Source organism: Dipteris shenzhenensis, chromosome 6 (assembly GCF_047967505.1).
Source record: "Dipteris shenzhenensis isolate YYH24624 ecotype China chromosome 6, Dip_SZ_1.0, whole genome shotgun sequence".
NCBI lineage: Eukaryota > Viridiplantae > Streptophyta > Polypodiopsida > Gleicheniales > Dipteridaceae > Dipteris > Dipteris shenzhenensis.
In genome coordinates, this window is record NC_141601.1 from 45,329,751 (window position 1) to 45,356,922 (window position 27,172).

Below are 27,172 nucleotides of genomic sequence, written 5' to 3' on the forward strand. Positions count from 1 at the left end.
TGACAGACTGATCTGGAAATCTGAAACCTGTCACCCCTTACCCCTCTAATCAAAACGTGGCTGTGGGCTAATCTGTCAAGGGAGGCCACCCCTCTAATCCATGCATCTGAAAATCCGAATCGTAGAAGAGTGCCCTCAAGAAAACCCCAATCTACTCTGTCATAGGCTTTCTCAAAGTCCAAGAGTAGAATTGCCAGCCTCTGCCTGCTCTGCATAGCCCACTCTGAGGCTTCCCCAAAGGGAAAGATGTTATCAAATATGCTCCTGCCATGCACAAAGCCTGTCTGAGTATCATGGATGAGGTCTGGAAGAAGGGGCTGCAATCTGATGCTGATCGCCTTGGCAAGAATTTTGTATAGAGTGCCCAAAAGAGTGATGGGTCTCCAATGGGATACAAAATTCATGTTGCCACCTTTCGGGATAAGGTGTATAAGTCTCTTGGTGAGTGAGTCAGGCATCTCACCCGAGTCCCAAATGTCTTGCAGGGCTGAAGTAATATGATCACCTATCATATCCCAAAAGGCTATAAAAAAAGATGGAGTAAGACCATCTGAACCTGGGCACTTGCCCTTATGAAAGGCGGAGAGAGCAGTCCTGAATTCTGTGTTAGTAAATCGTGCATCAAGTGAGCATATCATCTCTGGTGTGACCAACGCATGTTGCCAAACTGCATCTCTAGCCACATCTCTGTCCTGTGTGTCAGGGTCTGCAGAAAGAAGGGAGGCATAAAAATTTGTCGCTAAGTGCAAGACGGAATCCGGATGAGACTGCAAAACCCCGTCAGAGTCAATAAGCTGCCTGACACTCTCTCTACTATGTCTGGGACCAAGTGTAGAGAAAAAGTGTTTATTGACTCTCCCTCCCATCTATATCTAAAAAGACTCCCATGCATGGAAGGCATACTCTACTCTCTGATCTAGCAATGTCTACAAGTGAGCCCTCGCTGCAGCAAGGCGCTCCTAGATCCAAGCATCTGAGGGTCGTTACCGCTCCTCTCTCTGTAGGGCTGTCAACTGCCGGTGGATACCGATCTCCTGACTGAGTACCTCATCTCGCCTAGTACTAGCGACACAATGATAAAAGTCGTTAATACTGGCAAGTACTGTGGCCACATGTGAAGGTGCGGCCACCCCCCCCTTGCATGTGAGAAACCCAGATCTCCAAGACTGCCTCTGTGAGAGTCTCATTTGTGTATAAGGCATCGGGAATCCTGATACTGGAAGATCGTCCTCTGAGATGGGGGTCTGAGATGGACGAAACTACCAGAAAATGGTCGGAGGTGGAAACACCAGGTGCAATGCAAACTGTCCCCCCTCTATCAAGAGCCCAGTCATCCACATAGAATTTGTCAATCCGAGCATGGATAGGCATTTGGACCCTACGGTTCGACCACAAAAACAAGAGTGACTGAGACTGAATATGAAATGCATCATCTGACCAAACATCTTTGCCACTGAATCTGAACAAGAAGGCATCCCAAGCTTCTCTCTCAAGGGAGTGAATACCACCTTCTCTTCCCCCTTTCTTATCGGATGGTGCCTCAACCATGTTGAAGTCACCTACAATAATCCAAGAATCTGCAATGTCAGCCCATGAGAGCAACTCTCTCCAAAAAAGAACACAGTCCCCTCTGTTGTTCGGAGCGTAGAGGTTGAGGAAACCACCCTTACGTCCGTCAACCATAAGCAAAATCCACTGGGCCCTGGAGGGGGTGATGGTACCGTATCCAATGACCAGAGGGAGGATAGAGTCTAAAACTGATATGCAAGTACCTCCTCTGGTTCCCAAGGTAGGAAGCCAAAACATCCGGCCTGAAAGCAGCTTACCTGACTTGGAGCAATCTTTGGCATCCAGTTTGTGTTCTTGTAGAAAAAGAATGTCCAAGGAACCACCTGACACACCTGGATGAAGCTGATTCCTTATCAGCTGTCTGCGATGGCAATGAGGGATGCCACCCAACCCCTGTATATTACAACTAGCTATCCTCATCGGTGGGAGGAAGCGGGTTGGAATACCTTACCCGACCTGGTGACAGAAAAAGTACCCTCTATTGGAGCTAACCTCCTGCCATACACACGAGGTCCAAGGGGAGGAAAGTCCACTGGTGAGAGAGAGAAGGATCTCTCAAAGGGGATGCCGATAACTGGCTCTCTGAAAGTGGAGGGTACAAAATCATCATCTGGGAGGTCAGAGAGGTCCTCAAAAAAAGGAATTCCACTGAGCCAGTCCTGGGGAAGAGGTCCGAAGGATTCCTACCGAAGCAGGGAAAGAATGTAAGACCCCTTTCTCTCTGTCAACAGAAGGAGGCACCTATGCTACGTCCTGATCAAGAAGTGCTGTGGATGACAACAACCTGGGCTGCTGAAGGTGGCACAGCCTGATCCTGTGCTGGAGCAGAAGAAGGCTTCTGAACAATAGGCTCCACGGTGGTAGCCTCCCGAGGCTCCTGAGGGCACTCTCTGGAGCAGTGGAAGTATGATCTAAAGTAGAGGGCCTAACCACGATCAGAACCCACCAGGGGCCAGAGGTAGTGCGGTATGCAGGAGGGACTCGGGCAGCCCTAGGAGGAGGGGGAGCCCGTGTCTAAGGCGGTGCCTGTGGAGCGCTAGGTCGTGATCCTGATCTCTGTAGTAACCTAGTACGGTTGCTTTTTTGGCCTCTTCTTCTTCTTTGGGCAATCTTTGGCGAAGTGCCCGGAGGATCTGCGAATCCTGCACTGGTCCCGACGACCTGCAACCTCAAATCTTTGGCGAAAGAATGACCCATCGGGTTGCTGTAGCATGATGTGGTCATTTGAAATGTTAGGCACAGCCTAATCCTGTGCTGGAGCAGAAGAAGGCTCCTGAACAATAGGCTCCACGGTGGTAGCCTCCCGAGGCTGCTGAGGGTACTCTCCGGAGCAGTGGAAGTATGATCTAAAGTAGAGGTCCTAACCGCGATCGGAACCCACCAGGGGCCAGAGGTAGTGCGGTATGCAGGAGGGACTCGGGCAGCCCTAGGAGGAGGAGGAGCCCGTGTCTAAGGCGGTGCCTGTGGAGCGCTAGGTCCTGCTCCTGATCTCTGTAGTAACCTAGTACGGTTGCTTTTTTGGCCTCTTCTTCTTCTTTGGGCAATCTCTGGCGAAGTGCCCGGAGGATCTGCAAATCCTGCATTGGTCCTGACGACCTGCAACCTCAAATCTTTGGCGAAAGAATGACCCATCAGGTCGCTGTAGCATGATGTGGTGATTTGAAATGTTAGGGTCCTCGACAATGACCCTAACCCTGGGTACCCCATCCATCCTGACTGCCTCAACAGCTGACGAAGGCTCGCCAGGAAGAGGGGGGATCTCTGCTACCACACCAAACCTCTCGCCAATAACTGAAAGAAGCAGGTGATAAACTGAAGGTAGATCAGGGAACCTGATGAAGATGGAAACTCCGTACTTGTCCTCTTCAACTGGGTCAAAGCCCAGTTGAAAGGGAAACAAAACAATCCTCCTGTAGCCTAGAAAGAGAAACCCAGTCTGTAGCAAGTCTCTCGTGACATCCGGGGAATCTAGGCACACCTGAAAGAAACCTCGTCCCAACAAACGTACATTCTTAAGGTGGGGAGCGAGCTCCTGAGGGAGCGCCGCAAGCATCCAATCTCTAGCCTGTGATCTGGAGGGGTGGGAGCCAAAGATGCGTGCGAAGAGAGTTGTGGACACTCATGCTCCAAATCCTTTTGCAACTGCTGCACCTTTTTGTCTTTTGAGAAAGTGACGGTTCTTGTGGCCGGTGTGTGCGGTAACGGATTGACTGAATGGATACCCATTCGTCAATCGAGGTGGGAAAGGCCGACTCAAACACAAAGAAACTCCGTCTGCTTTCTTGAAGCCCAGGAGACCCCCAAAAAGTAGGGGGTACACGTGATGACAAGAGAGGGTAAAAGGAGGGAGGGAGAGAGAAGATTGAGCAAGGAGGGAGAATGAATGAGGGGGAGGAGTCAGAAAGGAGAAAGGGAGGCCAGCAAGAGGGAGAGGGGAAGGGAAGGGGGCAGGAGGAGGACAGGAGGAGGGGAGAGGAGGGGAGGGTAGAGGAGAGGAGGAGTGGAGGAGGGGGGGGGGGGGGGGGAGCGAAGAAACAGCGCAGGGGGGGCGGGGGCGGGGGGGCTGTGCAGGCAGCAGCGCGGGGGAGGGGGGGGCTGTGCGGGGAACAGCACGGGGAGGAGGGGCTGCAGCATCGCGCGGGGGAGGGGTGACAGCAGCGCGCGGGGGTAGGGAAGGGGAGAGAGGGAGGGGAGTCGGGGGGGGAGCAGCAGGTAGGGGGGAGGGGAGGGAGGAGTTAGCAAGGAGGGGAGAGAGGGAGCAGCAAGGAGGGGAGTAGGAAGGAGGAAGGGCAGCAGGAGGAGCGGGGAGCAGCGGCAACATGCTAACTGATTTGGAGCAACTTGGAAACCATTCTTGTGGGAATTAGTGGGTGTCTTTGTACAGGAAAAGATGCTCGTTTTTTTCTCAAAGACAGCTCGTTTTGCTGTTTTGGAGGCGTTTTTGCAAAGGAAATAGTTGTTTAATGTTGTGGAGACGTTTCTACTACTGGTCGCCCCAAAAACAACCTCATTTGGAGCCCGTTTATGAAGAAGAGTGTTGCAGCTTCTGCTATTCATGCCTCAAGAATTCCACCATCTAACCCTGACTGCAACATGAGCTGTTGCCTACATAATTCCATCTGGTCCAATGCCTTTTCTTGGTCGTCTTCTTCCCTGACTACAAGCTGAGCTACTGCTACAGCCCATACTACTCTAGCCCTTGCTCCGAGCTCGCACTTCAGCCCGCATTGCTGGAACATTTGAAGCAGACATGGAGTATTCCAAAGCGAGAATTGTCATTGAAAAGTTTTCTTGTAAGAACTTTCCAACTTGGCAAACCAAGCTGAGGCTTCTGCTTATGAAGGAAGGTGTGTGGAAGGTGGTTAGTGGCAAAGACAAGAAACCTGAATCTGATGAAAAGAAAATTCTAGCATGGGAAACTCTCATGACAAAGGTATTTCTATCATTGGTTTGGGTTTGTCTAATGGTGTTATTCATCACTTGGATTATGATGACATTGCACATGAATTGTGGGACAAGCTAGAGTGCTTATTTGGCAACAAAATTATCAATTTCAAAGTATTTCTCAGACAGGATTTGTTTAAGCTCCATATGAAGCGTGAAGATTCTCTTAATGTTAATTTGATCATATGGATGCTCATTTGAAGATTCTCTTAATGCTCATTTAAATCATATGGAATCCCTCATCACTCGACTTGTTGCTATAGGCGCTTGTTGGGAAAGATGATCAGGTGGCTGTCCTCTTTTCCATCGTCACATGCATTTGACTTTTTTCTACTGTGATGGAATGTAGCGCAGTTTGTGGTTCTGCTTTTATATCTTTGTTTCCCCTTTCTAGTATTTCTGACCCTGTTGTGTTTGCAGAATGCACATGCTGTTTTGCACATGTGCCTTGTTCTGAGGAAGCTTTTTTTGTGTACTCTCTCTCTATTGCAATGTGTTCTGAGGTCTTTGACTGCTTTGAGGAGCTTAAGTCTAGTTGTCCTCTTTGGTTTGTAGTGCAGACGTACTGCTTCCGGACTGCTGTTGTATCTGTTATATTGACTGATGCCCTTGCCTTTGTTAATATGTTGCTCTCTTCTGACATCCTGTGAAGCATTGTGGGCAAGTACTTGTTGCAATGCTTTGTTTCTTGTCTCATTTTGATTAGGCCAATTCGTTGCCTTGGCATTGTCTCTTTGTGTTTGTCCCAATCCTGGTATTGGCTTTGTATTTTGTGACCTTGTAACTGCTAATGCATGAGTAGTATTCGGACTTTACTGATTGTTGTAACTGTTATCCAGATTAGGAGGAGTGATATAAACCATATTCACCCCTGGAGGTTGTTGTTGTTGTTGACCGTTTTGATTGTTTCTTCCATCATAATGAATGATTGGCATACCTCTTTCGCCACGGTGTTTACACCAAAGTTCACATTGTGGGCCTTGCCTATGGCCATCCATGCCACAATAAGTGCATGCCGGGGTTTGTCCTTGCTGTTGTTGTTGTTGATGTCCTCATTGTTGCTGAAATTTCCTGCTAGGGGCTGCATTTAGATATCTTTGTTGGGCTGGCCTTGCTACTGCTACTTGATTGGCAGATACAGCTAGCTCTTGAGTGTGTTGTTGTTGTACATAGGGTGGTACTCTTCCTATATAGTTCGGATTGTACCAACATCTTTCTTTGTCATGGTTATCTTTCTTGCAAAATTCACATGGAATCTTTTGGGGCTGTGGTGCTTGAGGTGGTGGCTTCAAGCTTCAAAGCTGCTCCTTGATCATTTTCTCTAGCTTGGAGGTTTTATCTGCTGTCTTTTTTGCCGTGGATTTTTCTTTGTTTTTCTGCTTCTTTTCTTTCTTTTTCTTCTTGGAATATTCTTCTTCATCTTCTTCGGATGAGGTAACTTCCTCTTCATCAGTGTCTTCTTCTGCTTCACTATGTGTGTCCATATCTGAATCTGATTGTGAATCTGAATGCTTTTTGTTCCTTGTCTTCTTGGATTTGGAAATTGTACCAAGTCTCCTCCTCTGCCCGTTGTGCTGCTTCCACCAAATTATTAAAGTCATTTGCCCCTTCAAGCTGGTCCCTGCCAGCTACTGCAGTTCTCAGTTCTTTGTTTAATCCTTTGCAAAAGTAATCCCCCAGTTGCACCTAGGTGGGTTGTTGGTCTACTGTTAGTCTTCTATTGAGGTTTTGAAACATCTGAGAATAATCTTCAACCATAAGGTCTTTTTGTTTCATAGTTCTCAGTTTCTTGAGGATGTCCTCTAGAGTTTTTTCTTTTCTGAAACGACTCAAGAATGCTCCTTTCAATGTGTCATAGTCAGCAAAATGAGCAACACCATACTGCATAAACCAGTTCATTGCTTTACCATTGAAGGTAGCTGCAAATTGTTCTTTCTTGGTAGCATCTGGCAATTGTCCAAATCCACTAGCTTTCCATCTTCTCAAACTGTCCAACATGATTGTCAGGATCTTCTTTATCTTTGCCAGTAAATTTGGCTACTTTGACAAGTGGGTTCTGCATCTTTGGTTGTACTGGTGCACTAGCTTGTACTTGGAAGATCTTCTTTTTAGGAGGTTTGGGGAGGGGATTGAAATTCAGCCTCTATCTTGCACTCACGAATACATTAGCTACAATATTTGCTACAAGTGCTCTTTGTAGGAGTTCTTGTGTAGGGCTAGGCAGCATCAGTTTTTGTAACTCAGCTTGTGCTTCATGCAGTTCCGTGCTATGTAATGAATTGTCTGAGGAATGGAATATAATCAAAGTTGTGTAGAATGTCATCAGGATCTTCCGTTTGTGATGCAATGTTTGCCCGACTTCTATTTCATGTGAAGTATGCAATACCAATGTGACGTGGAGAGAGATCTTCCTTAGGCCTATTTGACATGGACTGTGCTTTCCATGAAATAAATGGAGAAAGTTTTACTCACTGGTGGATCTCAGTCGATTGATTGTTCTTGAGGTTGAAGCCTCGAATACTGCTCTTCCTATTGCGACTCCATGTTAATCTGGGATTGTAGTTGTCATAGTTGTCTGTCGTTGTTTTTGATGTTGCCTGTTGTCCGCCGTTTTTCCGCCGGTAATCCGACTGTTGTTGTATGGATTCGTTGACATTTGTTGTTGGTCTTCTTTTCACTGGTAATCCGACTGTTGTTATCTTGATTTGTTTGCTTCTGTTGTTGGTCTTCTTTCCGCCAGTAATCCGACTGTTGTTGTATGGATTCATTGACGTTTGTTGTTGGTCTTCTTTCTGCCAGTAATCCGACTGTTGTCGTCTTGATTTGTTTGCTTCTGTTGTTGGTCTTCTTTTTGCCGGTAATCTGACTGTTGTTGTCTACAGAATTTTGTATTGATGCTGTCTAGCTTGTTTGTTGCTGTAGCTCGCCTCGGTGGTCTTTTGCACCTGGCTATTCGATTTGAATGAATTGTATGCGGCTTTTGTAGTAATGCAAACTACGTAGATTTGGTGTGTAAACTATGAATGACCGTTCACCGCTCCAGCCTCGCTACCATATTCGGTTGGGCTATGGTTTGTATGAATGGCGTATGCATAGGAGAAGAATATCTAGTAAATATGTTTCTTCTTCGACTTGCTTTTTTGTTTGTGGAGTTGTTGCTTTGCTATCTCTGCTATTGATATCAGCGTGAAAGAGTGCGAACCAGAGACTCTAGGAATGAACGCTGTGAGGATCGCCAAATGTGTTCAGGGTGCATTCAACTAATGAAAACATAGAACACACGTCAACTCAAATGCAACCAGTGCAAGGAGCTGGACAAGAGACTGATAGGAGTCGAACTGCATGTAGACTTAAACTAAACAATGTAAGAACAACAAAAAACTCATGAACTTGCAAAACGGATATTTGGTATTATGCTTTTGCAAAGATAAACAACAACTCAACCTCAAAATGGGTTGTTACAGGACTTTTATAGCTGTCCAGATCCCTTCCTACTGTTATGAGTTTGCAGTCGGTTATATTTTTTAGTAACAACCCTTGTTACAAAACATCATACTATTGCATTAGCCCACTACTTATCCGTTATAGACAGTGGTATTCACTACCTGCTTCGTAACCGCCTTTTGTCATGGGACTGACTTATCCTAACCTATGCTGACCCTGGGTTTTTGGCCACGTAGGTGGAGACTAAGTCTTCAACAATACTCCTTAGTATCGTGATATCATAACAGCGCTTCATGTAGCACAGGATATGTCCTTTGATGAAATGGTTGCAATGCTTCTCGATCATGAACGAAGGCACAAGGAATTCCATGAGGAGCAGGCATTATATTCCAAGGGTAAGAAGCCATTCAAAGCTTTCAAATGTACGTATTGTAAGAAGCTTGGCTATACAGAGGACCATTGTTTCAAAAGCATGCCAAACAACAATCCAAGGAGCATGCTAACTTGGCTGCAGCTGCCATTAGTGAAGAAGAAGAAGATGACACTCCGACACCAACTTTTGCTCTGACTGCTCAACTCCTAAATCTATCCTTCCCTTAAGAGGTAGATGAGGATGATGAATATGTCTTCTAAAATATGTCCATAAGCTTGATGCATATGGGTATTTTGCCTTGGGTAGTCCCCCATGAATGTAATAATCTCTTTGAGTCAATAAAGGTTCTCAGCCTTGAATAGTTCTCCTAAAGTGATGTTTTGCTATCTATGGTGTGTGGCTCCATGTCACCCTGTTTTGGAGCCTGGAGGGGGATGTATTGTGGGAGCCATGTATTGGCTTTGATAGGGTCTCTTTACCACGCATGGCCGAGTTCTAGGATGTTTGTGTATTTCTAGACCTATGAGCTGGTCATGTAGCCATGCTAAGACATGAGCCTCTGAGTCATGTTTAGTCGCAAGCCATGAGAGTGCTTGGATCAACCTTTGAACACACTCAGATTTTAGCCTTTGAGTTACTTGGGGTGAACAGATTAGTAGTCTGTCATTGTCATGTTCTGTTCTTGGTTCCATTCCAGTAGTCCCTCACCTTTCCTTCATGGGGGGGTCATTAGAATATAAATGAATGTGTTTTAGTATGTTCTACTAGGAGTTCTAGTAGAGTTTTATGTGTGAGTGCCATGTGTCATATTGGGAGATATCCCATATACACTTTGGTATTCTAGTGTTTGTCTATCCTATATATGAATGTACTTTTCTGTCACATTAACACACATCAAGGAGTCTACATCAAGCTTATCAATGTGAGTCTTTCCATTTTAGTCTATTGCTCATTTCTGTTTTCCTTCAATGTCATTATGTTTCCACTTGAGTATTATCTTCTCTCTCCCTCTCCCTCTCCACCATGTTCTTTCACCCCATAGGCAATAGCTATCGTCTCAAGGTCTTTGGCCTCGCATCATCAGTGACAGACCCCATCCACCCTCCTCTTCATGAGCTACAAACTAGAAGAAATAAGAATCGCAGCATCGAGGTATTGTGATACATTCCTGACTTTAGGGGATGGACAAATCCCCACATTGTCATTGCTACTTTCATATGGCTGAGAGAACAGATGCTTTGGACCTTTCCTTTCCTAGCAGCCAGGGGCTAATCTTCTCAGCTTTTCTGTAATTTCTCACAATTGATCCCAACACAGACTGTTTTTCTTCAATTTAGGGCTAACTGTGGTATATTTCCCTAGTATCACTAAGGGAGATGTTGTGATTGTTGCATATGTGGGGTCTGGATGGTGACAGAGATTCCATCACAGATATGAGTGGAGTCCACACGGACCCTTTTTTTTTTTTTACAAAAAGTAGTGCTAGTTATATTGCTTGAAAACGAGAGTACAAGAAGGCCTAAAGGCTAGCGGGCTGTAATCACAAAACGGATACAGCCCGTGGTAACAAAATAATTACAAGCCTGTCAGGGCATAATCATCTGAGTGTGGACAAACAACCACGGTGGGGGGGAGTAATGCCACTGAAGACTCTGAGCAGAGTGCTGGAAGAATAGCTCTTGATGGTCCCAGTCGCGAAGGAAGCGCCGTCGCTTCTCCTTCCCTGCCTGGGACTCCCCCTGAATCTGATCCCACTGACCCTTGAGCGTGTGAATGATCGTGCTCCAGATGTCCGCTAGGGTCTAGGTAGCAGAAGAAGCCTGATCTCCTAAGGTCTGCGCGCATCTGGAAGTCCAGATATGCCAGCCTACAATACTCCCTATGATCTCCCAAACTGGGTGCCGAGTCATCGCTCCTGCATCTGTCTCTGTCAGATGCCAAGGGAAGCTTTCCATGTATGCCCAGGTGGCCTGCGTGATGAAGAAAACTGGATCCTACCGAGAGAACTCATAAGCCAAGTGATTCGATGCTGCACCAGCAAATGGCTCCCCAAGTGACCGGTCCTAGCTCAAGTGCAGCCCTCGCTAAGATCCCCATGACTCCCTTCCACACTGTTTGAGCATGCGAACAGCTCCAAAGGCAGTGCTTCAGGGACGACTCCTCCTGAAAACACATCTGGCAGTGCCCCTCCTGCCCCATCTGCCTCAGCCATCTCCCAACTGGTAGCCCCTTGTGGACCACCATCCAAAGAAAGTAAGAGATCTTCCTCGGCTGCCAACTTGCCCAAAGAGTCTTCCAGAATGTACGAAGAAAGACCAGAGATATCCCTTGGGCATACCAACTATGTGCCTGGGTGGGTAGCTTGCGTTGGAGAGCCCCCAGAGCACGCCTACCGGTACGTGTGCTGTATGAGAAGAAGGGGGTAGGGTTCTCTAAGGTCTCCAGTGGTGGCCAGCGCCACTCCCCTAGGTCCCACTCCACCTCTGTCAAGGAGCGGCCCTCCCAAATCCAGAGTCTCTAGTCCTGGTCCTGAACAATCAGGGGGTCTATATGCCACGCTTTCCCTTGCAGCCCTATGATGCGAAGGCGCTGCCAGGGAAGCTGGGGGTCGATCACGGCCTCTCTGCTCTGGAGACGGTTACCATCGGCGACGGAGAAGAAGTGAATCGAGGAGTCCGAGAAAAGGCCTGCAACCACCAAAGGAATGCCGCGGGGAGTGAACTGCCCTAGCCACCTCTCATCTCCTGGGAGGAGCTGTCTGGTGATCATGGGAATCCTCCAACTTGCAGGAATGGCAGCATCGATCTCCGCTCGTCAAGCCTGGATCCCACGTGCCGTACCTACTGCTGCTGCCAGCTCGCCTGGGCCCAACTGGCTATAGACGTCCCTCCAAACCCGGAGCGAGCGCGCAGGCCCACGCGCCTAGAGCACCCATGGGATATGGGATCTCTCTCCAAGCTGGCGACCTGTATCATCTGTCACCTGGCTGCTCTAGATCAGGGGCTGTCTGTCTATCTCCTCTTGGCAGCTGGGGGGAACCTGAGAGAGGCTGTGCTGCAACTTCCTCCAGACCCCGAGACGAGGCCGCGGAGGAAGGGGGAGCGAGGCTGAGTCAGCGGGGCTGAAGTGAAAATCCACCGGATAGACGGCTGCCAATCACCCCCTCTCTGGGGGATACACGCGCTGAGACCATGCTGAAGCAAGAGCTTCCACATCTGCCCTCCTGGGGTCAGACCGCGGATGACTAACTTGCCAAGCAATGCCTGACTCTGCAGTTCTGGATCTATGATGCCAAGACCGCCCTCTGTCTGGGGGAGAATGACCGTCTGCCAGGCGACCCGGGCTCTGGTGGTGCCGGAACCATCTGAGCCAGACCACATAAAGTTCCACACCAAGTCTCCTCAGCTAAGCTACGCACGATCTCGAGAAACACCAACAAGATGCCACATACCAAGCGGTGGCTAGAAGGACCTGATTGACCACAAGGGCCCTGCCTGCCAGAGATAGCCGAGCCGTGCTCCAGAAGTCTATCTTCCGTCGTATGGAAACTAGGACTGGTAGGAACTGCTGAGCCGGCGTGATATCTAGCCCTACCTGGAATCCCAGATAACGTGTCGTCTATCCTCTAGGGATCCAGCGAAACCTCAGGAAAATACCCCACTGTGAGCTGGCTCCCGGATCCGTAAGAAAACCAACTGACTTATGCCAGTGGATTTTCACCCCAGCGGCTAGGCAAAAAACCTCTAAAGACAGTCTCACTCGCTCCAATGACTCAATATCATCTTGCACATACAGGGCCATGTCGTCTGCATACTCTGAGTCCAGAAGTTCTGCATCGTCCCGAATAGGGAGGCGCATCCCTCGAAGACCAGTGGTGCGGGCTCATAGGAAGTGAGTCATGGCCTCCTCAAAAAATAGGAAGAGGTAGGGTGCAAGCGGGCAGCCCTGACATACCGAGCGCTCGAGGGTGAATCTCTCCCCCATTCTGCCACTGATGATAACCCGACTGGAGGCGGATCTATAGAGGCTAGCAATACCTCTGATCCACTCGTCCGGGAAACCGAACCGAGAAAGTGTGCCCTCCAAGAAGGACCAGTCTACCCTATCGTACGCCTTCTCAAAGTCAAGAAGGAGTATGGCAAGGTGCTGGCCACTATGCTGGGCCCACTCCGTCGCCTCTGAGAATGTGAAGATGTTGTTCAAAATGCTGCAATCTTGGACAAAACCAGTCTGGGTGTCATGGATCAAGTCATGTAGCAGGGGTCGGATGTGGCTACTGATCATCTTGGTGAGGATTTTATAGGCAGTCGGGAGGAGGGTGATAGGGCGCCACTGTCTGATCTCCTGACGGTCCCCCCCTTTGGGGATGAGGCAAATCAAGCCTGTCGCAAGGCTCTCTGGCATCTGTCCACTGGAGAAGATATGCTGGAAGGCTGCGAGCAAGGACTAGTGGATCTGCTCCCAAAAGGTGGTGAAGAAAGCTCTAGAGAGCCCATCCTCACGTGGGCATTTCTACCCATCAATATCGCTCACAGCATCTTGCATCTCTGCCACGGTGAATGGGGCGAGAAGGGTTTCACTCATGCTAGGCTGCACGAGCGACGGCGTATACCTCCACACCTCCTCCCTGCATCGGCGGGCACGAGGGTCTAGGGGCTCCTACTGGAACAGGGATCTGTAGAAATCTGTAGCCAAGTCCCTAACCTCGTCTGGATTTGTCCTGACACTACCATCCTGCACTCTAAGAGATCGAAGTTGTTCCCCTACTGACCTCTGGCCATGAGTCCCGAAGAACTCTCTGCACATCCTGTCGCCTTTCCTAGCCCAAAAGGACTTGGAAGCATGAAACGAGAACTCTGAGCGTCGCTGGGTGATCTCCTCTAACATGGCTCAGGCTCTAACCTCATGTTGTCTGAGCTCCTCAGAGCCTGGAGAAGACTGCTGCATCCGCTGTATTGAGGCGAGGTCTCGTCTGAGACCCCTCTCCTTCGCCCACCACTGCTGCCTGACCAGAGTCGCCTCCTGCTGACATGTGAGACTAGACTCGGCAAGAACCTGAGCTACCTGAGCTGCCATATCCCCCATGGGGTCCCAATCCTCCTCCCACAGGTCCACTATCCTGCTGCAAACTGCTGCTCTGGAGTAGATGGAGTCTGGGATCCGGCACGAGCGGGGAGGTAAGGAATGAGAGGCTGAGTCCAGGACTAGGATGACTGGGGCATGGTCAGAGAGGGTCGTCCCTAGAACCACCCCTAACTCTCCACCTCTGCCTATCGCCCAATCACTGACATAGAAACGGTCCAACCGCTCCAAAAGTTTTCCTCCCTCCCTCCTGTAACCCCAAGAGAAGTCCAGGCTCCCTGTCCATCTACAAAAGGAAGGCTCCCTCCAATTGTCCCGACCTCCCACAGCAAACAAGGAGTCCCATTCCGCCTGCTCCGCCTGAGCTATACCGAGGAACTCTGGGCCCCGTCCCTGCTGATCCTCTAAAGCCTCAAGGTTATTGAAATCCCCTCCTACAATCCAAGAATCCATCTCTGACAATAAGTCTGTCAAAGAGCTCCAAAAAGCGGCTCTCCATCTAAGGGCGGTCGGGGCATAGATATTGAGGATGCCAGTGCGGGATCCCTCAATATTCAAGCCCACCCAAAGCGCTCGTCCTGGGATGAAGGTGCCAAAACTACACACATGCTGAACTAGAGAAGCGTCGATGGAGGTACAGACACCCCCGCTCCTCCCTTGCTCGCCAATCGAAGGTTCCCAGTAGGTGTGGGAGCGTCTTGTGAGGACTTTCCCACACTTACTGGTTTGAGAAGCTGAAAGCTTGTGTTCCTACAATAGGAGCACATCTACCCTTCCCACCAAAGCTGGCTGGAGCTCCTGTCTGAGCACCATCTTCTTGGGGCCACGGGTTCCTGATGAGTGGAACTTGTTGACGTTCCAAGAGATAATGCGTATACTCATGAAGAGGAGAGATGGGCCACAAACAGCTGTTTGCTTGCGGTCGATGTCGAGGTGGTTGGAAGATGTCCAGTGTGCAGACGAAGGTGCTTCTATGAAGGTTTCGAAGGAGAGGCCGGATCATTGGACCCATCCTCTAAAACCTTCAGCAGAGGGGAAAGGCCCTTCGTCCCATGGTGGTAAGCTCTCTCTAACCAACTCGAAGCCTCCGCAAGGGAAATACTGTAGAAGCCCGCTACCTCTGAGGTCCTCCAAGGGCGGAGCCCTTCCGCGTAGATCTACTCTAGAGGTGGTCTAATGATGACCAAAAGGCAGAATCGTTCGGCGCTGTGGCGCCATCTCAGACGAACGTCACCCTCCTTCCACTGCTGCTGAAGAAGCTCCGCTACTCTGCTACCGATACAGTCCTGTACCTGCTCCTGGGACTGATTATGAATCGTCTCCCAAACATTTTCATTCGTCCATTGCTCATTCCCGTCACTGGTGATAGTGAAGGAATAGCTAGGACCATCATGGGGGGCAAGGACGGTGGATGGACAAAAGCAGTAGAGCCTAATCCGCCTTCACAGCCACCCTCATCCACGTTAAAAACAACCGAACAACACAATCACAAGGCAAAAGGCATTCATTCAACATCATTGTCTCTTTACATACCTTCTGATACAACTCACACTCTGGCCTCATTTCCTCCAAAGCCAGACAACCTCAGAAAGAAACCCAATGGACCACACAGCCCATCACAAGCCCCTACTGATGACTGGGTTTAGGCTCACATGGCATTCAGATTCATACTGCATCCAAAGTACCTCCTTCTCAATCACCAAGCTCATAGCTTCATATCGTCTCAACACTCCTTCAGCCAGCAGAAAACGATTGACAGCTATGCCTAAAATTTTTACTAAGCAATAGTTCATCACCAGCCATGCACTACATCTTTATAAGCAATGCATGGAGCTACACACAGCCATCTATGTCGCCCACGACCTCCATCACAAAACTCCTGTCCATAGCTCTCTCTTGCTCGCAGAAATGATATCACCGCCATGCCTCTCTGTCGCTATGATCCTCCAACCACGACCAATTCCTACTGCCACTCAGTTGTCAAGATCCTCTCCCTTCCAAAAGCATCAGCCCACCTAGATAGCATCGCCACAGCTCCATCCAACTCTGTAGTAACGCCTTAGACTGGTTATCTCTCGCATAATAGATCCTCACGTCTTCTAGACAATAGGTGACCGCAGCTTCTCTAGCACCTGGAGCTCTTATCTCGTGATGTCCAAGGTTCTCCAAGCCTCAAGAAACTGCTACAACGTCTGAGATCCTCCCTTGCGCATTGATTCTTCTAATAAGCCCCTTTAGTAGAGCTACGGCCTGACCTCCTGTGGCTTCTCTTCTACTCACATTGCATACGGAGTTGTAGTTCGCCACCTCCTCATTAGTTCCAAGGTCTTCCAGCTCCCGTATTAGGGACCATGGACCTCCTCTACATCAACAACAATCACATCCCCCTCCGTAAGACCTCTAGACCTGCAGTAGCGACACTGGAATAGCAGCAGCCAACTCAGAGCTCACCGACTATCCGGGAGCCTCCAGCTCCTATAGTCACGCCACTCTACTCTCCATCCCTAGAACTGACGATCTCTTCTCCCTCCATCTTCATGTTCCTTTTTCCCTCATGCGAAGCTTAGGGCTTCAAAGCTTCTCCTGCTCTCCTACTCTCTATACAGCCTCGGTCTTCCAGAAGCTATCCGTCCCTCAATTCGCAATGTTTTTGGTCCTCTCCCACTCCATGATCGAGTCGCCTCATTGCACACACAGTCGTCATGACCCGTGCTCCACCTTAGTACAGATCCCCAGCCAAAAGCCTCTCCTTCTCCTCTGTGCAATTGACAGCTAGTAGCCCACAATAGTCCTGTCGTCCTCACCTTCTTGTGAAGATCCTGTTGCCTTGCAGCTTCCCTCCTCATGGAGCACCCGGAGCCCTTGGCCTCTCGTCGTCTACAAGCCCTAGGCCATAGTTTCCACCAACCGACTTCCTACAGAGTCGCTCCCAGTTCTCCAAGCTCCTCATACACAGTCAACCTCTCCTTCACAGAGTCCTTCTACTCCGTAAAGAAGAGACCCCCTCTCTGTCGATATCCCAACACCTAAATCCAGAACTTCCCCGCCCTTTTCCTCTACATGCGTGATCCCCTTCTATATCAGAAGCTCCCTGTTCTCCATCGATCCTTCCAGCAAGCTCTCCAGACGCGCTTCCAGCCATAACCTTCACGTAGCTCCAGCTCTCAGTCCAGAAGAATCACGTAGCCACCTTGCATGCTTTCTTTGATTCCAACCACGTCATCATTTGCCTTTTACCACTCTGTCAAACATCACATGCAATAACACCAAGCCCAAGCAAATTCAAATTTTGGGACTTCTCTACCCCCAAAATTATACACATCACAGGAAAACCTTATTCTGGAATGTCTAGTGCCCCATATTGCATTTTCATCACTTCCCAAGAGCCTCTGTAAAGTATCTACCTTCTCAAGTAAAATATCTACATGAGTGTGGAGTCCTTCATGAGGGTGTCCATAGCTCATTTCCACTACCAACTAGCTATGTACAGAGCTATGCACTCACCCAGCAACGTGCAACAAGTGAAAAATATTTTTTCATTTTTATCCACACATCTCTAGCAACCCCTTCTCTTCTGCTGTGACATTCATGTCCAACAGCTAAAGAAAAACATCAGCAAACCACCTGGATAAAAAACAAAGCAAGCTTGTACTCTATGCCTCTGCTTTTCTCCTCCCGGATCAAAAGGATAACTTTGAACCCTCCATTGCCAGATATGCATAATCCACCATCCACCTGGATCAAATGGAATCAACAATACACCAAATTGATGTAGCCACCAGCTCCTTCCATGTACCCACATCTTCACTAGGCCTCCAGGATCCCATAGCTTATCTGGCCAAGATATTACACAACTCCACTGGCTATTAGCCATCACACATGTATCATGAGTGTTGCTTAGTTTCACATGAGCCACATTTTTTGAGGTCACTACCTCACACACAGATCTCACAGGCACAACCAGCTCATAATCTGTGATTAGGAACTTTTCAGCATACCCTATTGCCTCAACCTTGTAAGCTGCAAAACTTAATCCATCACATGAATTATCAAGATCACCCAGGACAAACAAACATCCTTCCCACCTGCAGAATGCTCAAACATATCAGCACATGCATTGCTATGCATCCTATCTTCATTGACATTTTCATTTTTTGAACAGTCATAAGAAGTACATATTTTCTTGTCATTACCGACCACAGGTGCAAAACCCATAAGGGTATCATCAAGTAAGGCATCTAGCTGATCATCAACCACACTATCACTGCCATCCTGCTCAACATGCATACTGATGTTTTCATTCTCTTTCGAAGAGATCAATGCTAACATATCATCTAGTGCATCATCAAGAAAGCAATCCAGCTCATCCTCTGAATCACCATCATCCTGTAAACACTGAATCTTAACCTCATCATACTCATCACAGTCCACATGCACACAATCAACACTTGCTAGTCCCACCCAAACTAAGTGTTTTAACTGCAAGTTTTTCACTTTATCATCAGTGATAGCCACATCAGCTTCATCTCTCTCAGACATGATTGAGCTCTCATCTTCACTACTATTTTCACACCTCTCTTCCTCACTTGCTGAACTTAAAATCTCAACCTCTTCGGCATGCACAATCACAATGTCAACCACTAACTGATTGCATTCAGCCATCATAGGCACATCATCACATAACAACACTGGAGCATGATCATCATCTACACACACAGACTTATCCTTAGCTGCCTTTAATGGGCTCTCAACCTTTCTGCCATCTGTGGCAGCAACCCCTTCTCTTGGGCTCTCCTCTGCCACCTCACACAGATCTGGTTGAGCAACACCCTCCTCCATAGCAACTGACAAGCCTCCACTCATAAGAGTAATGATTCCCAACTCCCCTACATCATCAACATCTGGTTCCTTCAATAGTGAAGACAACTGACTCTCTTCCTCTGATGAGATGCTCTCTTCCTCTGTCTCACTCAAACAATCTACCTCTTCATCTATGACTGTCTCCTCAGGTTCCTCTTCCAATTCCAGCCTACAGCTCATCATATAACCTGGTACTCTCCTTGCACCAGCTGAACTTTCTTCTCCTCCATCCATAGCCTCTCTCTTGTTATTTTGACCTCTGCTTCTTCCTGCAGTCTCCATCCAACTTAGGCTGAGTGTTTTCATCAGCTCCACAGCTTCATGCAAATCCTTTCTCAGGGAATCATCCTGCACACAGGAACAGACACCGGCTCTCTCTCTACATATGCCTTGATCATTTCTGGGCTTCTAATGAGATTCTTAGGCTCCTCTTGCATGCCAAGCTGCCTCAATCTCTTGACCTTCCACTCCTTCTCCCTAGCCACTCTAACTGCATCCTCAAAACTATCAATATTCTTCAGCTCCACCTTCAAACAGAGGGTAGGCTCCAGACCAGCCACAAACCGGTCTCTCTTTATCATCTACGGGGGTACTTCAGGAATCAAAGCCTCACACCATAGACTCCACAATCTACCAAATTCTATTAGATACTGATCCACATCCTGACTATCCTTTTGCTGAATTTTGCACAACTCCTTCCATACTTCATTAGGGCTCCTAGATTGTGCAAACCGTGCAAGAAAAGCTGCTCTCACCAGTGTATACTCCGGATTTTACTGCTGAGGATGAGTAGTCCTGAAGGCAGCCACTTGAGTCTGCAACCATGCTTTTGCAACTCCCTGCAAACAATAATTCAAGATTTGAAACAAAATCTGAGGGGTTGCCCTATCCTTCATAAGTGTTGTGAATTCCATCTTTTCCAAGAATCTCACTGCATTCTCATATGGCATCCCCCAAAACTCTGGAAAGTCCTCTGCCATCTCTCCCAGCTCTTCAACACTACAACTGACTGCACAACTTCACGCTTGTAAACTGAAGTGCACAGGCCTCCGTGCAGGCACCAAAACGTGGATGCACAAAAGCAGTAGAGCCTAATCCGCCTTCATAGCCACCCTCATCCACGTTAAAAACAACCGAACAACACAATCACAAGGCAAAAGGCATTCATTCAACATCATTGTCTCTTTACATACCTTCTGATACAACTCAAACTCTGGCCTCATTTCCTCCAAAAGCCAGACAACCCCAGAAAGAAACCCAATGGACCAAACAGCCCATCACAAGCCCCTACTAATGACTGGGTTTAGGCTTACAAGGCATTCAGATTCATACTGCATCCAAAGTACCTCCTTCTCAATCACCAAGCTAATAGCTTCATATCGTCTCAACACTCCTTCAGCCAGCAGAAAAAGATTGACAGCTATGCCTAAAATTTTTACTAAGCAATAGTTCATCACCAGCCATGCACTACATCTTTATAAGCAATGCATGGAGCTACACACAGCCATCTATGTCGCCCACGACCTCCATCACAAAACTCCTGTCCATAGCTCTCTCTTGCTCGCAGAAATGATATCACCGCCATGCCTCTCTGTCGCTATGATCCTCCAGCCACGACCAATTCCTATTGCCACTCAGTTGTCAAGCTCCTCTCCCTTCCAAAAGCATCAGCCCACCTAGATAGCATCGCCACAGCTCCATCCAACTCTGTAGTAACGCCTTAGACTGGTTATCTCTCGCATAATAGATCCTCACGTCTTCTAGGTTCTCCAAGCCTCTAGAAACTGCTACAACGTCTGAGATCCTCCCTTGCGCATTGATTCTTCTAATAAGCACCTTTAGTAGAGCTACGGCCTGACCTCCTGTGGCTTCTCTTCTACTCACAGTGCATACGGAGTTGTAGTTCGCCACCTCCTCATCAGTTCCAAGGTCTTCTAGCTCCTGTAGTAGCGACCATGGACCTCCTCTACATCAACAACAATCACATCCCCCTCCGTAAGACCTCTAGACCTGCAGTAGTGACACTGGAATAGCAGCAGCCAACTCAGAGCTCACCGACTATCCGGGAGCCTCCAGCTCCTATAGTCACGCCACTCTACTCTCCATCCCTAGAACTGACGATCTCTTCTCCCTCCATCTTCATGTTCCTTTTTCCCTCATGCGAAGCTTAGGGCTTCAAAGCTTCTCCTGCTCTCCTACTCTCTATACAGCCTCGGTCTTCCAGAAGCTATCCGTCCCTCAATTCGCAATGTTTTTGGTCCTCTCCCACTCCATGATCGAGTCGCCTCATTGCACACACAGTCGTCATGACCCGTGCTCCACCTTAGTACAGATCCCCAGCCAAAAGCCTCTCCTTCTCCTCTGTGCAATTGACAGCTAGTAGCCCACAATAGTCCTGTCGTCCTCACCTTTTTGTGAAGATCCTGTTGCCTTGCAGCTTCCCTCCTCACGGAGCACCCGGAGCCCTTGGCCTCTCGTCGTCTACAAGCCCTAGGCCATAGTTTCCACCAACCGACTTCCTACAGAGTCGCTCCCAGTTCTCCAAGCTCCTCATACACAGTCAACCTCTCCTTCACAGAGTCCTTCTACTCCGTAAAGAAGAGACCCCCTCTCTGTCGATATCCCAACACCTAAATCCAGAACTTCCCCGCCCTTTTCCTCTACATGCGTGATCCCCTTCTATATCAGAAGCTCCCTGTTCTCCATCGATCCTTCCAGCAAGCTCTCCAGACGCGCTTCCAGCCATAACCTTCACGTAGCTCCAGCTCTCAATCCAGAAGAATCACGTAGCCACCTTGCATGCTTTCTTTGATTCCAACCACGTCATCATTTGCCTTTTACCACTCTGTCAAACATCACATGCAATAACACCAAGCCCAAGCAAATTCAAATTTTGGGACTTCTCTCCCCCCAAAATTATACACATCACAGGAAAACCTTATTTTGGAATGTCTAGTGCCCCATATTGCATTTTCATCACTTCCCAAGAGCCTATGTAAAGTATCTACCTTCTCAAGTAAAATATCTACATCAGTGTGAAGTCCTTCATGAGGGTGTCCATAGCTCATTTCCACTACCAACTAGCTATGTACATAGCTATGAAGTCACCCAGCAACATACAACAAGTGAAAAACATTTTTTCATTTTTATCCACACAACGAACACCTTACCCTCCGCCCCCTTTCGGAGGAAGAAGATGCTGATGTCTAGGCATGCAGGGAAGGAGCCAATACCAGCTGCATCTAAGTAATCCCAAGGTCCTGCTCGGTAAAACTCCAAAGGTAGAGCTCTAGGAGCTGCCCTTGGGTGGAGGGACAAAGATGAGGAGTCAGAACTAGAAAGAGGGGTGCTGGCTGTCGAAAGACTTGGAGTGGTGCTGGCCGTCTGCGGGGAAGGGCCTCTCCCCTTTACCAGGCCAGGGGGGATAGGCGCGGAGGAGGTCTGTGCTGGCTTCGGGGCCGCAGGCGACGCAGGCGGATGGGGGGGTTCCCGCGGGATCATGCTCGAGGGAGAGGGGGGGATGAAACCAAAGGTGCCGCAGGGGGTCCCGTAGGGAGGGGAGGTAGGGGAACTGAGGAGGAGGGGGGAGGAGGGGGGGGGCGGGGTGAAGGATGAGGGGGAGGCTGGCTGACCTTCTCCTTCCCTTTCTCCTTCCCCTTACCGGGTTGCTGCTGACTGGTGACCACAGGGGTCTCTTGGTGGAGAGGGGGGGGCTTTTTTTTTACTGTTTTGGTTCCTTTCCGTTTCCTTTTGACCTCAGTCCAGCCTTCCCCTTCGGGAGGGGGTGTCGATGCCTGGCGGGGGGGGATCCTGAGCTGCCTGGATGGGGGCCATCTGAGGTTCTGTCGAAGCGAAGGCAAGAGCGCGCCTAGTGCTCGAAGCCGTGGCATCTCAGACACTGATCTGGACGACCAGTGATCATAATGCGCTGCATTACCACACCTGTGTTTGTCTCAATCTCGAACTCCGAGGGGATACTCTGCGGATCTAGGACTGCCACTTTGACATGTGGCACCCCTTGGGCTGCCGCCGCATCAACGAAGGTGTCCTACATAAGCCAGCCAAAGTGCGCCCCCAAGTCCTTGATGATCGGGCGAAGCTCTGTTGCGAGGCTTGCGAAGATGAGGGTAACTGGATGGCGGGGAATGCGGAAGCACGCATCGAAGTCCGCTACACTGAAACCCCTATACCAGGGGACCATAAGGATGATCTTCCCACCCACAGAGGTAGGGGTTCGTCTGACCATATTGCTCGCAGCCTGTGCTGAGGAGAGCTTGAGCCAGAAGATACCACGTCCCATGAGTGCGACCTCCTCAATGTGGCTGTCCTCAAGGTAAAGGGTGGACTGCAACCAGTCCCTAATGTCTGCTCGTGAAGGGGCGTAGCCAATGACTCTCCCATAAACGGACGTCTGGGAAAAGTCAGTGGCGGCTTGCTTCACCAAGGAGACCTGATGCTTTTTCAGTGTTATGCAATAGGCTGAAGGAGGGGGGGGGTTGCATCTGGGCCACCAGTTCTGGACTTATGGCCGTCATACCGCACCGACAAACTGCGAAAGCTCCAAAAGGCGGGGGAAAGGAAGTGGCAGAGGCGAGGGAGGGAGGAATGGGGCGGAGGCGGGGGAGGAAAGAGGGAGGGATGGAGATGTACAAGGAAGCGGGGGGGAGAGAGGCGGTAGAGTGGGGAGAGAATGGTGAGGGAGGGGAGGAAAGGAGGAGGGAGGGGGGGTGGCAGCGCGGCGCAGGACGGGGAAGGGGAGAGAGGAGAGGCGAGGGTGTGGCAGCGCGGCGCGAGGGAGGGCGGGGAAGCAAGGAGGAGAGGAGGGAGGGGACGGGGGGGGTGGCAGTGTGGCGCAAAGGTGGGGAAGGGGGAGGAAAGGGGGCGGGGAGGTGGTAGCGCAACACGAGGGGGGGGAGGCGAGGAAGGATGGAGGGGCGGAGAAGGAAGGAGAGGGGGGGCAGATGGCGGGCGGAGAAGGAGGAGAGGGGGACGGAGGGAGGCGCGGCGGCTGCGAGCAGAGAGGCAGTGGAGAGGGAGGAGGGGAAGGGGGGAGGGGGCCGCGCAGCGCGAGGAAGGTAGACGGGAGCGGGGGGGGTTGGGAGCATTCGCAGGAGCCTTGAGCTAGAGATGGCGAGTACCTGACATCTTTCACTCCACACGGACCCTTGAAGCTAGTGGTGCATGTGTTGTGGCGACACACAGGTTGATAGAGATATTGCTGAGGTATTAATGAGAATATGAGACATCACACTCTTTATATGATGTGGATTTGTCCAACTCCTCAATTGATATATACTATATATATGTACATGTATATGTATATACGTATATATGTATATATATGTATATAGATAACGAGCCATCATTGCTGCGCCTACCATCTATTCTATCTGTTTAACTTTCTTTTGGAAATGACCATGCTAGCTTTACAAACTAAACTGCTCCCATTTGCTCCTCTTAGTCTTGAGCATTACAGAGAAGGAAACATTGGCCTGCTTGCCTCCTAAAACTCTTAATTGTTGAAGGCCCCTCTAATAATCAAAGAGTCAACATCATGGAGGCTCTCGATAAGCCACCTCCAAAAAGACAAGGGATGTTGTCTGCAAGCATGGGCATACACATTTAGGATCCCCATATCTTGGAGTTGCCCATCCATACACCAATCCACACTACTCACACTAGAATAGACTCACCCTGTTCGAATACCTCAGGGGTCAATGCCTAGAAGCTGTTATAGGCTCTGATAACTTTCTGAACAAATGTGTACTTTATTTGTAGATACTTTGATATTGTGAAACTTATAAGTTCTGTGTGAACAATCAAGCAATACGAAAACATTAAAGGAAGAAAAGAGTGAAAAAGTATGCAGTGTCAGATTAAATGACCTTTTGTGCAATAGGAAAGCCTTAAAGGAATGAAAAGGTTGAAAAACTATTGTTTGAACAACACGAAACATTAAAGGAATGGAAAGATTGAAAAACTATTGTTTGAACAATTGGAAAGCATTAAAGGAATGGGAAGAGCGAAAAACTATGCAGTGTCAGATTTAGGGAGCTTTCATGTAAAGTAACTCTTATGAAATCGAAGCAGTTATGGGCTTTGATAATTTGGTGGACAAATGAGTGATTTTTGTTTGAAGTTAGAGAATTTAGAATGGTAAATCTCACAGATCTTCTGGCTAAAAATTTATGATTGTGAATCTCATAAGCCTTCATTTCGAGGGTTGAGCATTAGGAAAGATTAGGAGAAATGAGAGAGGGGCCAACTAGGTGGAGGGATGGAACTGCATGCATGCAGTGTAGATAAACAGAAAAGAATGCAGGGAGTCAACTATATAGAAGCACGACGGAGGGTATCTTGTTCTAAATATTTCATGTGCATTGTACTCCAGGATGGGTTTGTGGATTTTGAGTCAGAAGAACTGAAACAACTTCCAGAGGAGGTGGTCTTTGATATTTCTGAACTCAAGAACTTGGAAACTGTGACTCAAAAGCACCTTTCCCTCTCAGAATTTCTGGACCTGATGGCTCATGTTCAGGTTAGCACTGGAAGAACATTTTTCCATCTTTGGCTATTGTTGCTGCATACTTGAAAATGTCACGTGTTGGATATTTGATATGATTTAGCAAAAGAGAACTATTGGGAGAACGGTAGTCCATTCCGCCATCATGCCTTTGTAAAGTTTATGTTTCAAAAATGATATAGAAGCTGGAACTAGAAGAAATTTCTCTAATAATGACTTTGTATTAGACCTGATATCAGCTATTCTGAGAGATTCATTGTGCACATATGCACAAAACGGGAAGCAATAAACTCAAGACTAGTTCACACACATGAACAAGATGAAGATGAACAAAGAAGATCCCATACAGATGATGTCCAATCAAGATGAAGAAATTCCCAAAACCTCTACAAGTACCCAGACTCTCCTACTAGACGTCATAGGCCTCCAAGCTTCCAATGCATGGAGATAAGATGCAATGACAAGGAAAATGGGTTCTTTGCAATCGTAATGCAACTCTGGTTAGGCAATGACTGTTGAAATTATCCAAGATCCAACTCAGCAATACTGCATTTATATTACAATGCAATTAGTTTGGTACTCTGCTGATGTCAAAGAAATAGCAACTGGGTTGCTTCATGCTCAGTCAAGAAACACAATTACCTACAAACATGAAACGATAACCTGAAGCATAGCTGTGGGTATCCATATCTCCTACTCAGTCTGAGTCGCAGTACCCTCTATGAGAGTATCCGAAAACCTAATGCCATACCTTTAAGCCTCTCATGTACTTCATGACATATATGGTATCCTGCCATGGTTCTCCATTTAAGTACCTCTCATTTACTTCATGACACACATCGTAGCCCACCAATGGTTCTGCCTAGGATTGGTGGAGAATCATTAATAACCCAACTGCCAAGTTGATGTCAGTTTTTGTGTTGGATAGATAAAGGAGGCTGCTAATCAACCTCTGATTCTCCATGATGTCCACCAAGGGGATGTGTCTCTCTCACAATCAATAGACCACACATTTTGGTCTTTTCTTGTGTTCTCAACTCTTGTCATGATGCATCTCTTCTCTCCCACCACTCCCCAACATGTGGTATCAGAGCTCTAGGTTCTAGAAATCCCTTTAGCCCCCTGGATAATCATCTTCTTCTGCACTTCCACCTCCTCTCCATTTTGCTTCTTTCTTGGAGATTTATATAAGAGCTTGTTCTCCCTCTGTAGTGAGCCATTCCTCAAACCCTCTGAACTATAGTTCCATCTTAGTAGTGTGCATCTCTATCTCAGAGGGTTTCCCAACATTTGCCCTCTACAGCCTGTGCCGACACAAACTTTGCCCGACTAACTTCTACGTAATTTAGCTTCTACAATCAAAATTCCGACCTGCCCTGTGAGCACAAGTTGGGCGATGTTGCAAGCTACCTCCTTATGAATTTTGAGCCCGTATGTTTGCTGGAGTGAGGACAATTTATAGAAAAACCAGTCGAACTTCTTCAGCTTGGCTATGGCGACTGGATGTGCAACTGCGCCCATCCTCTACTGTAGACCTTGGCTGGTATACCAGCTTCTTTATGCTTCGAAAGCCCTCTAATTGCTGCTTCTATTAGTGCAAATTTTGGTCTCCAAGATTGCTACTATTTCTGGTTCATATTCTTGACAGTTTGGGAAATGGATGCTTGATGCAAGTTCAAAAATGCTGAGGATACTTTATTGACATTAAATTTTCAGTTGGTAATGATTGTTTACAATGCCTAGCTCTTGTTGCTCTTCTAATGCTTCATATGTGAAAGAAAAAGGGAAGAAGAAGAAAGAAGCACTTAGATATGTCAATAGAAAAGTGACAAAGCTTGTGAAGAAAATTCCATATTATTATTCTAATGCAAAAAGAC

General features: G+C 48.2%; 1 protein-coding gene across 1 annotated transcript in view; it reads left to right on the forward strand.

Moving 5' to 3' along the window:
* LOC147901227 (uncharacterized) overlaps positions 1-27,172 on the forward strand; it is a 190,672-nt gene that overhangs the window by 112,507 nt on the left and 50,993 nt on the right. The window contains exon 11 of the mRNA XM_087376355.1: positions 25,164-25,310. Coding sequence (XP_087232481.1) covers positions 25,164-25,310 — 147 coding nt within the window. The remainder of the gene's footprint in view (positions 1-25,163; positions 25,311-27,172) is intronic.